Genomic DNA, 19,994 nt, shown 5'->3' with positions numbered 1-19,994 from the left:
AGGACATTGTGCGAGACGCTCATACATGCAGTGGTGCATTTCACCCAATGGAGCAACAAGCTAACACATCAACATTCACCATTGTGTCATGCTTTATGAAAAACACACAAGGTGGTGCATTTTATAAACCACAGTATACCACCAAGATTATTTTTAAACAAAGGAAAACTATTACCCATTCTGAAATATGCTTTGAATGAACATTTGGGTTAATCCTGCATTTTGTTTCTGTATTTGCAGTTTTTGTCAATATCTGCTCCTCTTGGTTAAGACTGATATCATTTAGATTCACCCATTAAGGGATCCACCCATTTAAAAAAGTATCCCCTCTTCCCATTATTTCTGAATTTAATTTAGAATAATAAATTTACATAATCTAACTCTTTATAGCATATTTGTACAGTAATATATGCTCTAGATTAAGATCAGAATGTTTGCTCTAATGATGCATACAAAGCCATCAACAAAAGCAACAGGGTGGCAACAGTAAATATAATGCTGAATGTTTATGGATTTAAATAAAATTAGCAACAAAATCCAATTTTAAACAAACTTCATAAAATAAGAACTTTATTATTATGAGTCAAAATGTATTAATTCCGAATTCCAATTTTTCATGCAATTCTGTTTCTTTATAAACTGAATTTGATTGATGCGTAGCTGTTTTAACAGCTATAAATATAATGGCCTATTTTGTCCATATTGCATACACCTTTCTCACTTGAAATATTCCTGGAATATAATTCCTGGAATGTAATGAACAAAGGCACAGGAAGAAAAAATTGCATGTCTCTCCTCCTCCCTCCAATTGTCAACTGAAGTTCAGTTTAACAGGCCCAACTAGGACCTTACAATTTAAAAATGACATTGAACAAGATAGTTATAGCAGCAAAGTTTAAAACAAAAATCGAACAGCTTCAGAAAAAACTGCAAGAAACGTCATTAAATTGTTGCATCTTTACGGGGACTAGACATTCATGTTTCTTACAGTGCGCCAATTTCATTTAAAGTAATCATCTGTTGAACAACGAAAGTTACAATTTTTGGAATTGATGTGATTCAAAGCACAATTAGCATTCACAATGGTTTCCACAGAAATCTTTAGGAACAATACTTCCAAAGAAGGACAAGGCATGCCTTTAAGGGGGGCAAGAATTCCACCCATCCATCGTCAATGGATGGAAAACCTAGCCCTCAAAGTCCAGCAGATACTATAAACAATATGCATTTTGGTGTAATTTTAACTAAAAATGTACCACCTTAAACCACTATTGTTTCCAGCTTACCACATTTCACAGAAGTCAGCTGTCCATGCATTTTGGGGAAAAAAGCATTAGAAATGAAAGTATGTTAATTTCACATTTTAGCCAACTGAAGCTACAGCAGAAGACCTTTATCACAAAGGACTGGGAATTTACTGAAGTTGCATAAAACTGCCATAATCATTACCTGTTCATTCTGGCTTGCAGCTGATTAAATTGCTCTTGCAATCTGGTAATAACAACTTTTAACTCAGCATTCTCTCTCTCAGTTTGTGCACTTCTCTTGTGGAGTTCTGAAATGGACACAACCTTCTCTTCCAACTGTTTGGTCCTTTCTTGCAGACTCATGTTCTGAGCCCTTAATTTTACAATTTCTTTCTCGGACTCTTCATGTGCCATCTCTAAGTCTGAAAGAAACACTACTTTCTCTTTTAACTGTTTAGCTTTTTCTTGAAGTTCTACCCTCTCCTTCATCATTTCTACTTTTTCATTTTTAAACTGCTCAATATTTTTCTGAATGTTTGAGAGCTCCAGAGCTTTTTCTTGTAATTCCTTTGTCCTATCTATCAGGCTCACATTCTGTAATCTTACTTCTGCCAATTCTTTCTGAGACTCTTTATGCACCTTTGTGAGAACCTCTACTTTCTCTTGCAACTGTTCAACATTTTCTTGAAGTTCTAGCTTCTTCTTTATTTCTGCCTTTTCACTTTTAAACAACTCAATTGTTTTCTGTAAGTTTGAGAGATCCAGTGTTTTTTCTTCTAGTTCCTTCACCCTCACTTTCAGACTAACATTTTCTGATCTTATTTCTTTCTCAGACAGTTTGAGCACCTTCTCCAAGTTTGTAAGAGCCATCACTTTGCTTTGTAGTTGTTCAACCTTTTCCTGAAGTTCTAAATTCTCCTTCATTATTTCTGCCGTTTCTCTTTTAAATAGTTCATTGGCTTTCTGTAGGTTTAGGAGGTCTAGTGCTTTTTCTTTCAATTCCTTAGTTCTTTCCTCTAGCCCTAATAGTTCAGTTCTCATCTCTGCATTGTCTTTTTTAATTTCCTCATGTACTATCTTTGATTCTGCAAGAAGCAATGTTTCTTCTTCCAGCCGTGGTATCTTCTCCTGCAACTGGGCGATCTGATATTTCATCTCTTTATTTTCCCTCTCTAATTCTTTATTGGCCTTCTGCATTTCACCAAGGACCACCATGTTCTCTTCCATATTTTTGATCTTCTCTCGCAGTCTGCAGATTTCAGAACAATACTCTGCCCTTTCTTTTTCAGATTCTTCTTGTGATGTCTGGAGTTGAACAGAAACCATCTTGTTTTTTTCTTCCAATCTAAGTTTTTCCAATTTCATTCTAGTTTTTTCCCTTTCAGATTCTGCCTCTACCTTTTCAATCAGCATTCTGGACTGCTCCTCCTTCCCCCCAGCCTCAGCCAATTGTTCTTCTTTCTTTTGTAATTGCATCTCCAATTCCTTCCTCAAGCAGATAATTTCATTTGTCAAAATACTCTCTTTCTTAGAGGTAGCAGCTTTTAATTCCTCTAGTTCCTTCTGAAGCTGCTGATGTTCAGAAGCCAATTTATTTAATTCTTCTTTGCAAGATTTCTCTAAACTGTCTCTCTCTTCAGCTAGTGATTGAGAAAGTAGGACCTTCTCTTTTAACAGCATTTCCCTCAGTTTTTCTTTCTCTTCTTCATTTTCCTGTAGAAGCTCTTCTTTTTCAAATTCCCATTGTCCTTTCTCTTCATAAAGCTGTTTTTCAAGTTCCAGAAGTTCTAGTTGATATTTTCCCTCAAGTCCAGATGTTTCTTCTTTGAGTTTGAGTACAATTGTTTGGTGCTCCTTAGAAAACTGGGCTTCCATCTCAGAAATCTTCTGGTTAAATTCATTTTCCATGCTTTTCCTATGTGATAAATAATTAGAAATATTACAAATCGATCTCAGCTGAGGCCTCAGTGTCCCTATAATAGAAAAGAGAAAAATCACCCAGGGAGCCAATTTCTGATTACTATTCACTTGCACCTACTGGAACTGTGCCTGTGTAGACAATGGGTGAGGACAGATTCAGGCTCGGCTGTGGTGCATCCCACTGTTAAATAGTAAACCAACACTCAGGGTCACGTGAATAATGGGTACCAGAGGGTACCATGGAACTGTAACTCAACAAGGATTCAATGTCTTTAACGAAAGACAGGAGGGAAGAAAATTGTCAGGGGAAAGAAAAAAGTTTTGCAAAAAATTACAAATGGAAGTTCTTGTCAACCTGACAATTGATATTGGTAGCATCTTGTAAAAAAATGTTTAACAGAAAATGTTGATTCATCGGTGTACAAATGCAAAACTCAATACAAAATCACTTTGAATGGGAAAATTCAATTTGCTTAAAAAATGGAAAACATTAGAGATCTTTTCTGAACACAAAAGGTAGCCAAATAGAGAACATACTTGAAGGGAATATTCCTGAAGTAAGCAGCATGTAAACTCACTTGACAAAGGCTAGTCATGTGATCTACAATCAAAATCCTGCGGATGCTGGAAATCTGAAATAAAAACAGAAAATGCTGGAAAAACTCAGCAAGTCAGCAGCATCCGTAGAGAAAGAAACAGAGTTAACGTTTCAGGTCGATGATTCTTCGTCAGAACTGGAAGAAGTTGAAGATTAAACAGTTTTTAAGCAAGTACAGAGCCAGGGAAAGCAGGAGAGGAAGGGGAGGGGAGGAAAGAACAAAAGGGAATGTCTATGATAGGGTGGAGGGGAGGAGTGATTAAATGGCAAAAGGGATGATGGTCCAAGTCATGGAGGGTAGTAATGGGACAAGTAAAGAAACAAAAGATGGTGTAGAGGAGCTGTAAATGGCAACAGCAGGACCATTACCAGCACCTTCTGTCCGAAAAAATGGGAGCAGTGGTTATGATCTGAAGTTAATGAAATCAATGTTGAGTCCAGAAGGTTGTAAAGTGCCTAATCGAAAGATGAGGTGCTGTTCCTCGAGCTTCCGTTCAGCTTCACTGGAACAGTGTAAGAGGCCGAGGACAGAGAGGTCAAAGTGAGAGTGGGACAGGGAAATTAAAATGGCAAGTGACCAGCAGGTTAGGGTCACGCTTGAAGACTGAGCGGAGGTGTTCAGCAAAGGCACCTTACAACATTCTGGACTCAACATTGATTTCAATAACTTCAGATCATAACCACTGCTCCCAATTTTTCTGGTGAGTGTTTTCTGGAGTGCTGGTAATAGTTCTGTTGTTGCCATTTACAGCTCCTCTAGACCCATCTTTTATTTCTTTACTTGTCCCATTACCACCCTCCTTGCCTTGCACCATCATCCCTTTTGCCATTTAATCACTCCTCCCCTCCACCCTATCATAGACATTCCCTTTTGTTCTTTCCTCCCCTCCCCTTCCTCTCCTGCTTTCCCTGGCTCTGTACTTGCTTAAAAACTGTTTAATCTTCAACTTCTTCCAGTTCTGACGACGGGTTATCGACCTGAAATGTTAACTCTGTTTCCTTCTCTACAGATGCTGCCTGACTTGCTGGGTATTTCCAGCATTTTCTGTTTTTATATGTGATCGACAATAGTAAGCTCTAAATATTTCAACGACTTTAATTGGTATGACTTTAGGAAATAAGCTGGGATCTACAGTTGAGTAGAATGGGCCTACAGTTGAGTAGAATGGACCTGTACTCTCTGAAGTTTAGAAGAATGAGAGGTGATCTAACTGAAACATATAAGATTATGAGGGGGTTAACAGGGTAGATGCTGAGAGGTTGTTTCCCATGGCTGGAGAGTCTAGAACTAAGGGGCATAGTCGCAGGATAAGGGGTCGGCCATTTAAGACTGAGATGAGGAGGAATTTCTTCACTCAGAAGGTTGTGAACCTTTGGAATTCTCTACCCCAGAGGGCTGTGGAAGCTGAATTGTTGAATATATTCAAGGCTGAGATAGACATATTTCTGGACTCTAGGAGAATCAAGGGATATGTGGATCGGGCAGGAAAGTGGAGTTGAGGTCGAAGGTCAGCCATGATCTGATTGAATGGTGAAGCAGGCTCGAGGGGCCATGTGTCTGACTCCCGCTCTTATTTCTTAAGTTCTTATGTTGAATAGCCAGTGATGATATTCCATGGATGAATAAAGAAATAAGGGTAAAATTGAAACTAAAGAAAAAGACATACACTAAGTACACAGACAACAAAGGAGAGCATGACAAAACAGAATATGAAAAGGTTAGGAAAGAAGTTTTAAAAAAACAATTAGGAAGGCAAAGAGAAACTACAAAATTAAATGATCAAGGAATATAAAATAGTAAAGTATTCTACAGATCCAAAAATAACAAAACAAAAATTAGGATAGCGATAGGCCGCTAAGGGATACACACGATAAACTCACAGGTAATGACAGCAAAATGGCAGAAAAATTAACTAATTACTTTGCCACAGTATTTACCAGGGAGACTAACATGGTGGGCACGACATTAGTAGAAGAAGAGATCAAAAAAGACAAAGATATTTTGGAAACACAAAGAGGGGAGATAATTGATAATTAATCAAACTTAGAGAGGATAAAACCCCTGGATTGCATCCATGCATCTTAAAAGAAGTTAGAGAAGAGATAGCAGAGGCACTATTACACATATAAATGAAAATTCATTAGAAAAGGGAATAGTGCCAGAGGACTGGCGGACAGCTAATGTGATTACTATATTTAAAAAGGGAGATAGAACCAATCCAGGGAACTATAGACCAATTAGCTTAATGTCAGTGATCGGAAAGATAATGGAATCCTTACTCAAAGATGAAATAGAAAAAAAATCTAGAAATTGAAAACATAATAAAGAATAGTCAGCACAAATTTGAAAAGGGTCATGCTTGACCAACCTTACTGAATTCTTTGAAGAAGTGACAGAAAGGGTAGACAAGGGTAATGCAGTAGATATAATATATTTGGATTTTCTAAAGGCCTTCAATGAGGTACCGCATAGTAGACTCATGACTAAGGTCATAGCATGTGGAGTCAGGGGACAAGTAGCAGAATGGATAGCAAGCTGGCTACAAAACAGAAAACAGAGAGTAGGGGTTAAAGGTAGTTACTCAAATTGGCAAAAAGGTGGGAAGTGGTGTTCCAGAGGGATCGGTGCCGGAACCACTGCTGTTCACCATTTACATACACAATTTGGACTCGGGAATGTTGACACCAAATTGGGGGAGTATAGTTAATACCAAGGAGGACTGCGACAAATACAGGAAAACATTAATAAACTTGTAGAAAGGGTGTGTAATTGGCAAATGAATTTCAATATAGATAAGTGTGAGATATTACATTTTGGTAGGAAGAATAAGGAGGCCACATACTGCTCGGATAATCAGAGTCTAAATGGGGTAGAGGAGCAGAGGGATCTGGGGGGGGGTACAGATACAAAAATCACTAAAAGTAGTGACGCAGGTTAATAAGGCCATAAAAAGAGCAAACCAAGCACTGGGGTCCACTTCTAGAGGGATTTAATTGAAAAGCAGGGAAGTTATGTTAAATTTGTATAGAACATTGGTTAGATCACACTTGGAGTACTGTGAACAGTTCTGGTCTCCATATTATAAAAAGGATGTAGAGGCACTAGAGAAGGTGCAAAAACGATTTACTAGGATGATACCAGAACTGACAGGTTTTACCTATCAGGAAAGATTGAGCAGGCTAGGGCTCTTTTCTCTAGAAAAGAGAAGACTGAGGGGTGACCTGATAGAGTTCTTTAAGATTATGAAAGGGTTTAATAGGGTAGACGTGGAGAAGATGTTTCCACTTGCAGTGGAGACCAGAATTAGAGGCCATAAACAGAAGGCAGTCACTAATAAACTCAATAGGGAATTCAGGAGAAATTTCTTTATCTAGAGAGTGGTTAGAATGTGGAACTCACTACCACAAGGAGTAGTTGAGGCGACCAGCATAGATGCATTCAAGGAGAAGCTAGATAAACACGAGGGAGAAACTAATAGAAGGATAGGCTGATAGGGTTAGATGAAGTTGGGAGAAAGGAGGCTCGTGTGGAGCATAAACATTGGCATGGGCCTGTTGGGCCGAATGGCCTGTTTCTGAGCTGTACATTCTATGTAATTAACTCTCACTAACCTTATGTTGCAAATATCAAACATTATCTTCAATAAACTCAAATCTAAGCAATACCATTACTGGCAAATTCTATAGATTCTCAAGAAAAAGTTTCTCATTAAACCTGCTCCCCAAAAAGTGTAAAACTGCAAGTATTAAGTTACATTTTAGATCAGAAAGTGCCAATAATCTAAAGCTAAGTACTAATTTCAGTCAGTCTCAATCAACCACATGTGATCTTGCTTATGTTCCTGGAGTAGGCTTCAATATGTGGGTTAACCTTCAATTGTAGATCATGAATTTTCCAGAACAATCTACACCAAAATCCTCACCTTTCCTGTAGGAGTTCGTTTTGCTTTTTATGTAAGAGATTCCTTTGCAACTCTTCTTTCTCCTGCTTAAGGTTTTGTGTGATCTCAGAAATTTGTGTCTGGTAGATCTGCTCCAGCTCCATTTTTTCTGTTAGAAATGTCTCCTTCAGTTCTTTTCTTTGAACTTCCATTTGCACTTCAGTGGCATTCAGTCTTTCTAACAATTCTTCTTTCTCTTTGTGGAGACATCGGCTTACTTCTTCCATTTTGCTCCTGAGTGTTTCTTCATGTTCATGCTTCAACTGCACCTCTAGTTGTGCTATATCTACATTAAATATGTCCTGCAGTTTATTTTTCTCTTCTTTGTGTTTACATTCTGTTGTATGTTGTAACATTTTAAGGGCCTCGATCTCTCTTTGGAGTTCTGAAATATGGCTTTTGAGCTCGTTAAGCTCTTCTTTCATTTTTGCAATCTCATTGCTATGCTCCTGGCTAACATCTTCTTTCTCCATTTCATATTTAACTTTTGTTTCTTCTATCTGTTCCTCATAATAATTTACCTGGAAAAGTATGGAGGAAAAAATATCATGGTCATATACCATACCAGCAATTTTGACACAAATATGTAACACACACACATACACACCAATTTCCCCAACTCTTTCCAACCCAAGGATGCCAAACATCATAAAACACAAGAATCTGAGATGGCAGCATACTAGTAAAATATAGTTATTATTCAAATAAATGTGGCTATTAAAATCACAGATAACGAATGTGTCCAAACAGAATATCTTGCGAGGTACATCTGGTGATTGAACATACTTTATTCTGATCAATGATCTGATACACTTTGTCAGAAAAAATCTCAGATCTTTTACGTAGGTATGAGGGGTGAGTTGGCTAAGATAGCTTGGAAAATTAGATTAAAAGATATGACATAAGCAATGGCAAACATTTAAAGAAATAATTCATAATTGTCAATGAATATACATTCTCTTGAAGAATAAAAACTCCATAGGAAAAATGATCCCACCGTGGCTAACTAGAGAAGTTAAGGATAGTATTAGATTAAAAGACGAGGCGTACATTGTTACCAAAAAGAGCAGTAAGCCTGAGGATTGGGAGGGTTTTAGAAATCAGCAAAGGATAACCAAGAAATTGATAAAGAGGGAGAAAATTGAATATGAGAGTAAACTAGGAAGAAATATAAAAGCAGATTGTAAGAGCTTCTACAATTATGTAAAAAGGATGAGATTAGTGAAAGTAAACATGGGTCCCCTAGAGGCAGAGACGGGAGAAATTATAGTGGGGAATAAGGAAATGGCAGAGACGTTAAACAAATATTTTGTATCTGTCTTCACAGTAGAAGACACAAAAAACATACCGGAAATCATGGGGAATCAAGGGTCCAATGAGAGGGAGGAACTTAAAGCAATTAAGATTAGTAAAGAAAAAGTACTGGAGAAATTGATGGGATGAAAAGCCGACAAATCCCCTGGACCTGATGGCCTACATCCTGAGGTTTTATAAGAGGTGGCTGCAGAGATAGTGGATGCATTGGTTTAGATCTTCCAGAATTCCTTAGATTCTAGAATGGTCCCTGTGGATTGGAAGGTAGCAAATATAACCGTGCCATTCAAGAAAGGAGGGAGAGAGAAAACAGGGAACTACAGGCCAGTTAGCCTGACATCAGCAGTAAGGAAAACGCTAGAATCTATTATTAAGGATGTAGTAAAAGGGCACTTAGAAAATCATAATATGATTCGGCAGAGTCAACACAAATTTATGAAAAGGAAATAGTGTTTGACAAATCTATTAATTTTTTGAGGATGTAACTAGCAGGGTAGATAAAGGGGAACCGGTGAATGTAGTATATTTGGATTTTCAAAAGGCATTCGATGGGATTGGGGGTAATATATTAGCATAGATTGAGGATTGGTTAACGCACGGAAAACAGAGAGGAGGAATGAATGGGTCATTTTCGGGTTGGCAGGTTGGAACTAATGAGGTGCCACAAGGATCAGTGCTTGGGCCTCAGCTGTTTACAATACAGGGATGAAGGGACTGAGTGTAATGTATCCAAGTTTGTTGACAATACAAAGCTAAGTGGGAAAGTAAGCTGTGAGAAGGACGCAAAGAGACTGCAAAGGGACACAGACAGGTTAAGTGAGTGGGCGAGAAGGTGGCAGATGGAGTATAATGTGGGAAACGTGAAATTATACAGTTCGGTAGGAAGAATAGAAAAGCAGAATATTTTTTAAATGGTGAGAGACTAAGAAATATTGGTAATCAGAGGGATTTGGCCATCCTTGTACACAGAATCACAGAAAGTTAACATGCAGGTACAGCAAGCAATTAGGAAGGCAAATGGTATGTTCGCCTTTATTGCAAGGGGATTGGAGTAGAAGAGTAAGGAGGACTTGCTGCAATTATATAGGGCTCTGGTGAGACCACAGCTGGAGTATTGTGCACAGTTTTGGTCTCCTTACCTAAGAAAGGATATAGGTGCCTTAGAGGGGGTGCAATGAAGGTTCACTAGATTGATTCCTGGGATGAGAAGGTTGTCCTTTTAGGACAGATTGAGTAAAATGGGCCTATATTCTCTGGAGTTTAGAAGAATTAGAGGTGATCTCATTGAAAAGTATAAAATTCTTAAGAGGGCTTGACAGTGTGGCTGCTGAGAGGCTGTTACCTCTGGCTGGAGAGTTTAGAACTAGGGGTCATAGTCTCAAAATAAGGGGTTGGCCATTTAGGACAGAGATGATGAAAAATTTCTTCATTCAGAGGGTTGTGAATCTTTAGAATTCTCTACCCCAGAGGGCTGTGGATGCTCAGTCATTGAGTACACTCATGACTGAGATCGATGGATATTTGGTCACTAAGGGAATCAAGGGATATGGGGATAGGGCGGGAAAGAGGAGTTGAGATAGAAGATCAGCCATGATCTTATTGAACGGCGGAGCAGGCTCAAGGGGCCATATGGCCTACTCCTGCTTCTATTTCTTATCTCAAGCTTTTCTCACCAAAACAATATTGTTTAAAGAAATATCTTAATATGTAACATTATACAGTGGAATCTGCTTAGAAACAGTAAAATTAGGTTTTTAGTTTTGATGAACATTTTATGTCAATCTTTTCCCAATAACCAATTATCTTGTTTTTAGATAAGCTGATTTACTTGCCTTAGCTTCAAACTCAACTTTTAAACTATCAACTGCCTGATGATGTTGCTCTTTAATTTGTTCTATGGCCATTTCTGCTTCCAAACTCATATTTAGTGGATTACATTCTTGAGAACCAAAGCCTGAAACGGAAAGATAAAACATTTTGTCAAGAGTCAGAAGTTGGCAACGCAGATTAATTTATGATAATTTGTTTCAATGCTTTTGCCCTTAAACAAAAAAAATTGTTAATGTGTAACATAGCCATTCAACTGCAAAAAAAACCATGACCAAGTGATAAAGGAATATATTAGATTCAACATTAGCACTATGCATCATGCCAGAATGACAGAAAAGAAGAATTTTTAAATAAACTAAAAGTATGTCTTTCTCCTTAAGTATTGTTGAAATGTAATAAAATCTACATAAAGATTTAGGTCACAATAGGATTTCCTTAGATCATAAATATGCCTTCTATTGTGTAGCTGAATGTTACGAGAAACCAAACCAATTTCAAAAGCTTGGTCTTAAACTTGTTGTAATACCTTGATCACAGTCAACAACATCACTCTTGCTCTCCATTTCCTCTGACAAAGAACTTCTCATCAATTGTTTAAAACTTTTCCCCCGTGTCTGATATGCTTGTAGCTCAGACTGGAGCTCATCAATCCGGTCCTGGAGCTCCTGTATTAGACAAGTAATTAAAAAAAAATGAATAAATCTACCCAGATAGAAGTCATCAACTTTTACCCCGACAACAAATCAAAGATTTTGATTTTTATTCCTTCCACCTCCCTTTTATTAGTTTCCTCTCCCTTTACTGTTGCTGTCTAACACGTCACACAGGATATTTCCCAAAACTGTGCTTGCAGCACTTTGTAACCAGTTCCTCGAAGCAGGACAAATCCAATCCAGCTAATTACCGCCCTATCAGTCTACTCTCAATCATCAGCAAAGTGATGGAAGGTGTCGTCGACAGTGCTATCAAGCGGCACTTACTCACCAATAACCTGCTCACCGATGCTCAGTTTGGGTTCCGCCAGGACCACTCGGCTCCAGACCTCATTACAGCCCTGGTCCAAACATGGACAAAAGAGCTGAATTCCAGAGGTGAGGTGAGAGTGACTGCCCTTGACATCAAGGCAGCATTTGACCGAGTGTGGCACCAAGGAGCCCTAGTAAAATTGAAGTCAACGGGAATCAGGGGGAAAACTCTCCAGTGGCTAGAGTCATACCTAGCACAAAGGAAGATGTAAGGACTTGCACAACACCAGGTTATAGTCCAACAGTTTTATTTTAAATCACAAGCTTTCGGAGCTTTCCTCCTTCGTCAGGTCACCTGATGAAGGAGGAAAGCTCCGAAAGCTTGTGATTTAAAATAAAACTGTTGGACTATAACCTGGTGTTGTGCAAGTCCTTACATCTGTCCACCCCAGTCCATCACCGGCATCTTCACACAAAGGAAGATGGCAGTAGTTGTTGGAGGCCAATCATCTCAGCCCCAGGGCATTGCTGCAGGAGTTCCTCAGGGTAGTGTCCTAGGCCCAACCATCTTCAGCTGCTTCATCAATGACCTTCCCTCCATCATAAGGTCAGAAATGGGGATGTTCGCTGATGATTGCACAGTGTTCCGTTCCATTCGCAACCCCTCAAATAATGAAGCAGTCCGAGCCCACATGCAGCAAGACCTGGACAACATCCAGGCTTGGGCTGATAAGTGGCAAGTAACATTCGTGCCAGACAAGTGCCAGGCAATGACCATCTCCAACAAGAGAGTCTAACCACCTCCCCTTGACATTCAATGGGATTACCATCGCCGAATCCCCTACCATCAACATCCTGGGGGTCACCATTGACCAAAAACGTAACTGGAACAGCTATATAAATACTGTGGCTACAACAGCAGGTCAGAGGCTGGGTATTCTGCGGCGAGTGACTCACCTCCTGACTCCCCAAAGCCTTTCCACCATCTACAAGGCACAAGTCAGGAGTGTGATGGAATACTCTCCACTTGCCTGGATGAGTGTAGCTCCAACAACACAAGAAGCTTGATACCATCCAGGACAAAGCAGCCCGCTTGATTGGCACCCCATCCACCACCCTAAACATTCACTTTCTTCACCACCGGTGCATTGTGGCTGCAGTGTGTACCATCCACAGGATGCACTGCAGCAAATCGCCAAGGCTTCTTCGACAGCACCTCCCAAACCCACGACCTCTACCATCTAGAAGGACAAAAGCAGCAGGTACATGGGAACAACACCACCTGCACCTTCCCCTCCATGTCACACACCATCCCGACTTGGAAATATATCGCCGTTCCTTCATCGTCGCTGGGTCAAAATCCTGGAACTCTCTTCCTAACAGCACTGTGGGAGAACCTTCACCACACAGACTGCAGCGGTTCAAGAAGGTGGCTCACCACCACCTTCTCAAGGGCAATTAGGGATGGCCAATAAATGCCAGCCTCGCCAGTGACGCCCACATCCCATGAACGAATAATAAAAAAAATGAAGGATATGGACTGAGTTGCCTTTCTCTAAGGTAACTATCACATATCTGCTTGCTTCTACCCCCAATGCTTGGCTCAATTGCGAGCACAGTTGTCTCCAAGTCAGTAGGTTGTGGGTTCAAGCCCCACTCCAGGACATAATCTAAGTTGATACTTTAATGCAATACTGAGGGAATGCTAGATGTAGAAAGATCCCATGACATTATTCAAAGAAAAGAAGGAAGTTCTCTCAGAGTCAGTGAATCTTCCTGCCTCAACCACCACTAGAAAAACACGTTAACTGGTCATTCATCTCATTCCTGTTTGTGCGCTCTTTCTGTGATCAAAATGATAGCTGTGTTTGTCTACATTACAACATTTATTGCACTTCAAAGTAATTCAATGTATGCAAAGTGCTTTGAGACATTTCTGAGATATATATTTGCAAGTTTTTCTTTTATTCACCTGCCGAAGATCCAGCTAATATTGAGACTAATCATGTGGGTATATCTGGCTGGGAACCTTCACCCTGACACTCCATAATGTGGCTGTTTAGTACCCCACCATTTTGTTGGCTAAAAGGCTATCTCAGGGAAATCTCTCATCATCAAAGCAGGATGTCCTCTTCATGCCAACACTGCTGATAACCATCTTTAGAAAGCCCTCCACTAAGCCCCGCCCAGAGTTCCTTCCCAAATATTCTCCTTTATTTCTTCTGTCAGCTTCTGCATCGTGCAAGTTTTCATCCTCTTGTCTTCTGCCCTCTGAACTCACATATCATCTATAAAACTCTCCATTCAAATTAGCTCTTCTACCTATATTTGTGGCCACCCCATTGGCCTTGGTATCTCCCTTGGCCCCTCTACTCCAGTGATCTCTATCACTAACAAGACTACCTCCAATTATTTCCTTGCCTCACTCACCACAATATCCCATTGCCCACTTTCAGCTCCACTTCCTTCTGCATTGGCTGCTGGAATTTTTTTTTATCCCAAACCACTTGCAACCACACTCAAACTCCCAACTGTCTAGCCTCCGAGTGGTCTACTTGGCAGATAAATAGGATGGCAGGGCAAATATTGAGGGTTGTAATTTATTCCATGACATGACGGAGATGCAGGGTGGCATGGCAAAGGGGAGAGTGCATGAGGTGATTAGGAGAACGTGTCCTCTATCAGGGTCTGTCAATTGACCCTTGCAGCTGCCTAAAGTCTTTGCACTCCTTTATCCTCTGGCTCCTCACATTCTTCAGTGACATACTTTGTCTGCTTATCAGAAAGTTCCTGCTCCAGCTGCTCCGTGTGGATGCCTCTTTGAATTGCGAGGTTATAAAGAATGTGGCTGACCATGATCATCCTGGATACTTTGGCTTGGTTATATTGGAGGTCACCAAATAGCCAGTTGAAATTGCTGCTCCGATGTCCTCAATAATGGATCTGATGGAAGCACGCACCTTTTTGTATCTGTGCTCCACTGTTGTCTGAGGATTCTGTAGAGGGGTCATGAGCCAAAGCTGCAGGTCACAGGATCCAATCCTTAACTTGCTGAGTGGGTATCAGCAAATAATGGACACACAGTTAACTAACATGAATGTTTCATGACTGCTGCCAGGGAAACAGGGCATTTACCTGCAGTATCCAGTGCAGATGGTCACACACAAACTGAACAATGTTGGAATAGAAGCCCTTGCAGTTCATGTATGGGGTACCTCCTGTTTTCAGACGCGCATAGGGCAGTTGCATGACATTAAGGACAGCCTGGACTTTTGGAAATCCTGCAATTTGGAAAAATCCCAGGGCTCTTTATTATTGAAAACAGCAAGCATTTTTTGCATGTTTACAGCAAAACCTCACTGTTACAACTTCACTGCGAAGGGAAAGTCATTTTCAGCAAATATTTCACTGTACTCAATGATGAGTGTTTAGCCAGTGCAAGGTGTACAAAAGAGTTTAAAAAGGAAAATAAATGTTCTTTTCAGAAGCATGTACAAGGTTTGGCAGCATTCACCCTGACCATCATTGATAATTTCTTACTGAAGCTGAAGTGACTGATCTTTGCCAGGATAAATAACTGAAAACAATTTGAAGCACTGTAAGAAAATTAAACTTAAAAAGTGATGGTGAAGAAACAAAGGAACAAATCCACAGGTGTGGAGGTTGGTCTATGGCACAACATCAGCCCACCCATCTGTTTACGTCTTTTTGGCTTAGTTTTTCACCTAAAAACGTACCCCTGCCCTGCTTTCTACATTACATTAAATGTGGTCCCTAGTTTACTTACCCTACATTGCTGCTCATATTCCTTTCTCATCCTGGTAAATTTTTCCTCGTGCAAGAAGAACTCAGCACTGGTTGGATCAAGGTCTCCGAACTGTTAGCAATAGATGGGAACAAATTATTTCCTGTCCGTACAATTTTATTTTGAATCTATCCATTTGTATAGGTGCACAGTGATTCTGGTTAGCAGTTTTCACTGACCCACGTGTTATAGAATACATTATTTGAAAAAAAAAAGAAAAATATAAGCAGTGTTATGACTAAACACAACAGGACCAGCAAATCTACTTCAAAAACGAAAATATTTTTCCTAATGATCTGAATGATTACCGTAGTCTCAACAACATTTCCATTTTTGATGAATATATTCACAGAACTATTATAAATCTAAATCTTCAATAAAAGTTCCATTTAATTATGCTCTCCAGAGAAAAGTTTATTCACAAAATGCTATTTTTTCTCCTCCCAAAAACAAAATTTTTAACTGAAGATTACAGTTGATGTCAAACTTCTGGTATCACACAATATTCAGTGTGGCCCAGGCTCTGGTAAATCACAGGCGTTACCTTGTCTTTCAAAACAGTGTCCAAATTATTTTGTAGCTTCTTTGCTAGGTTCTCAAACTCCAACAGCTTCTCTGAATTTTCTACAAGTTCTTTTTCCAGCCGACTGTTTTCCTTTAAGATATGAAAAGACATTTGAACAATCTCAGACAATGCAGAATTTGTTGAGGTTTAAGTGCAATTTGGAAAGAACATCTTAGTAAAACTGGGAATAATGAAAAACAAAACAATATTTGTGCAAAATATTCAGCATTCCAATTCGTAATTTGAAAAGCTAAACAGAAACAAGGTTAAGGTGACAAAAGTGAAGTTCTTCTTTTGAAGAGTTAACTACTGTATCTCTGATTTATGTGAACAGGAAATATTAAGTTAAATTTAAAGTAGAAGTATTTCACATTCCATTCACGTCGGTGTTCAGATACGTGTGGTGCTTTAAAATGTTTGCATACACTATAGAGATGATGTGGAGATGCCGGTGATGGACTGGGGTTGACAAATGTAAGGAATCTTACAACACCAGGTTATAGTTCAACAGTTTTATTTGAAAATCACAAGCTTTCGGAGGCTTTCTCCTTGAACCTGACGAAGGAGAAAGCCTCCGAAAGCTTGTGATTTTCAAATAAAACTGTTGGACTATAACCTGGTGTTGTAAGATTCCTTACACTATAGAGATCATTGCGTCACTGGCCTAGGCAGGTGCATGCAAATGTTTACGCTTTTCCCACTCCTAGTGACAAATCAGCTGATTTGCTATGGCAAGGGAACATGACCAACTCTTCCTTCCATAAGCAGAGCTCTGACAGAATCTATAGTGGGTGGCTTCACATTCATACAGGAAGGTGGGGAACAGCATTTGGATGAAGTGCGTTCAATTCCAAATTTACTGCCAACACCTCTGTACTTTGAATTATTCACTGTACATCAATTGAATGTAGGAAGAACACACCAGGCCACTAGTGTTCACATATGTTTCACAAGCACTAAAGATGTGCAGTAAGGAACCTATTGTATGCATATGAACAAAGCAGTACACCCAAGTGTAATCAACGTTTCTCAGTATTTCATCACAATTTCAGTTCAAACAGTAATACTCAGCTATTTGTTTCAGCTGAAAGGGAGGTCTTTAGCATATAGCCTGAGGCTCTGAAATATGAATCCAACCATTCTAAACAGCTTCTCTTTTGGTGAATAGCCACATAGGAATTATAAATGAAAAAGGGAATTTTCACCTTCAAAGACAGTGCAAGTCGGTCCCTGAGGTATCCATCCTCTACTTTCACTTTCTCAATCTCTTTCTCAAGTTCTGTTCTTTGCTTAATGGCCTGATGGAAAATCTGATCTTTTTCTTTGGTTAGGTCTGCCTTCAAAGCAGCATTACGGTTCCTGTATTCTTGCTCCAGCTTGCTGAAGAACAAAGAAAACAACAGTATTAACAATGCCACTCTGCTTCCGTGCTGGGTTAGTTTTAGCATAGGTGGATTAGAGTAGTCGGCTCAGAGAACTAATATTTAATGGTCTGTTAAAAGGAGAAAAAGTTGGGATTTTAATATTTACCATAAAATTTTCAAGTATATAGTGAAATTCAACCAAAAATGGACTACAGGAAACTATAATAAAATTTATTTTCATTCTGAATTTTTTAAATGAGATGGGATGAAGGTTTGCAGCAAATCAAAAGTGGCACATTGTTAAAACACACTTGCTCTATATTTATGTTTTACACCTCCCCACAATACCACCTGCCTCTGTATCATCCACTTCAATGATCTGAGTGGTGGGTTTCTCCCTGCTTCCCATCATTGCCACTATAGGAATTTTTTCAACAAGATGTTTCTGTTAAGTGCTGCTCCAGTCAGATTTTTCTTTTCCTCGCACTCACAAATATATTAAAAAAAATACAGGGAGCATTCTGTAGCAGCACATCATTTGGTGACTCAGCTGATAAATCGCAATTCGAACCAAAGGGCGGGTGTTATAATTTTTGTGTTTTTAAAGAACTGCCGTCTCACTCAAAGGTCTAACAGTGATTTCTCTAAACAGACTTGGCGTCTACAACTTAGAAAAGGGATTTTTTTTTCTGTAATCTGCCCTTGCAGAAGCGCACATCCTAAGGATTAACAGTTTCCATCTTGGAGTAATCTTACTGGATTTAACAGAGTCTTCGGGCTGTGCTACGGGAATACTTCAGACTGGCGCATCTTAAACACAGACCAGATTTTACAGACTACCATAACTGATATATTTATTTACAATAGTTAATACATAATTGTTTGGTGTAATTGTAATTACTCCAAATCATGGGGTTCAGATAACACCATAAACTTGTGGCATTGCAAATTGAATGATATGCTGTATTAGAAGGATAGGAGTGTTATACCATGTACTGCTCAATGGATTATCCTACTGCAGTGTTTAAGCTGGCCTATTCCTTCAAAGCTACAATCTAATTGCTAACCAAGATGGAGGAAAAGGAAGCCTGAATATAGGCTTCTGCTACTACTTTATTTAAGCCAGGCACAAAGAGGTGAATGAGAGTAACCTGGAGTGACTCTCCCTGTGGTCTCCCCTTGCAAGGAAGTGCCCAGCCACCCTAATAACATAAGTGTGACTGATTCATAACAAATGTAAAAAATCATTGGAAAATCTTTGAAGGGAAAAACATCAAGACCCTTGTGCAAGTGCCAGAGTCACAAAACATGTCCAGTACCGGAGATTGCATTCATTGAGATGTTCTATAGCAGCATGACGATCGTCCACTTCTGAGGCCATCAGATTTTTCAACTTTTCTGCTTTTTCTAAGTCCATTCGAAGTTTTTCTTTTTCTCTTAAAACCTGATCAACTCGCTCCCTAAAAGAAGAAGTGATTGTGATAAACTGACTGCCATGAAAAACAATGTACTCAACTCAAACTATAGAATTTTGATACAAGAATGATTTTACAGAAATTAGTAATGATTTCAAGTAATGTACGAGGTCTTGTGCACGTAGTTTATTTCACTTTTTATAACTAAAAAGGGAAGTAGAGTTGCTCTGTGATCCATCAGTGTTACAAAGGGATATATTTGTACACTTGATGTTGTACTTTGTTACCGTGTTGCATTGCTTGTTTATAGGGAGTCTAGAAGCAGACATTTTGCGTAGAAGTTCCCCTTATGTTGCATTATGGAGTTCTGTTCCATTTATTTCACAAATGGGGAGTGCTGCCCACACCCACTGTTCCTGTTCACAATGTCACTGGAGGGAAACATCGTATTGTCATACAAGGACATTTCCGAAGATTACAGAGAATGATGTAGACAACTCACTTTCTAAGTTTTGAGAATTATATCTTAACTTTTGAGATTACAAGGCAATTCAGTTTGGTGTCCACACACACAGTACCAGCTGGGTTTGCTGGACGACAAACAGAAGCAGGAATCTTACCTGATCTTTCCTCCCTCCCCTTGTGTGATATTGAGGATGATTGCGGTACCCGCACTGATGTGTTGGTTGAGATTGGCCAACTCACCACAGATCAGGGTCAAATCTTAGATCATTATGGTCTTTATGGCTTAGTGTCACAATGCATAGTGCACTTATTCACTGAGCCAATAGGGAACTCCATAAAGTTACTTTTATTATTTTAAGGCACTATCAAGTATATCTTTAAAAAAACTGATATCTTTAACTACTGCAACACATTATTCTGTCAAATTTAAGTTGACTGGCTTTTTTTCTGCCATTTCCAAACTACTGCACAAATACTAAATTTATAAACTGCATTACCACTGGATACAAATCTTTCTCAAAAAAAAATACTTCCGCTGAATGGAAACTTAAAATAAAGAAATTAA

General features: G+C 39.2%; 1 protein-coding gene across 2 annotated transcripts in view; it reads right to left on the bottom strand.

Annotated features, from left to right (window-relative positions):
- The window catches only part of nin (ninein (GSK3B interacting protein)), a 134,243-nt gene that overhangs the window by 31,444 nt on the left and 82,805 nt on the right, over window positions 1-19,994 (bottom strand). For both annotated transcript variants that reach the window (XM_067991638.1, XM_067991639.1), the window contains exons 10-17: window positions 18,869-19,009; window positions 17,391-17,565; window positions 16,165-16,275; window positions 15,603-15,692; window positions 11,377-11,515; window positions 10,853-10,974; window positions 7,689-8,227; window positions 1,450-3,162 (exon numbers count right to left, since the gene is read on the bottom strand). In XM_067991638.1, the coding sequence (XP_067847739.1) occupies window positions 1,450-3,162; window positions 7,689-8,227; window positions 10,853-10,974; window positions 11,377-11,515; window positions 15,603-15,692; window positions 16,165-16,275; window positions 17,391-17,565; window positions 18,869-19,009 (3,030 nt within the window). The remainder of the gene's footprint in view (window positions 1-1,449; window positions 3,163-7,688; window positions 8,228-10,852; window positions 10,975-11,376; window positions 11,516-15,602; window positions 15,693-16,164; window positions 16,276-17,390; window positions 17,566-18,868; window positions 19,010-19,994) is intronic.

The sequence above is a fragment of the Heptranchias perlo genome, chromosome 10 (assembly GCF_035084215.1).
Source record: "Heptranchias perlo isolate sHepPer1 chromosome 10, sHepPer1.hap1, whole genome shotgun sequence".
Lineage (NCBI taxonomy): Eukaryota > Metazoa > Chordata > Chondrichthyes > Hexanchiformes > Hexanchidae > Heptranchias > Heptranchias perlo.
The sequence above is the reverse complement of the archived record's forward strand: the minus strand, read 5'-3'. Positions and strand labels throughout refer to the sequence as shown.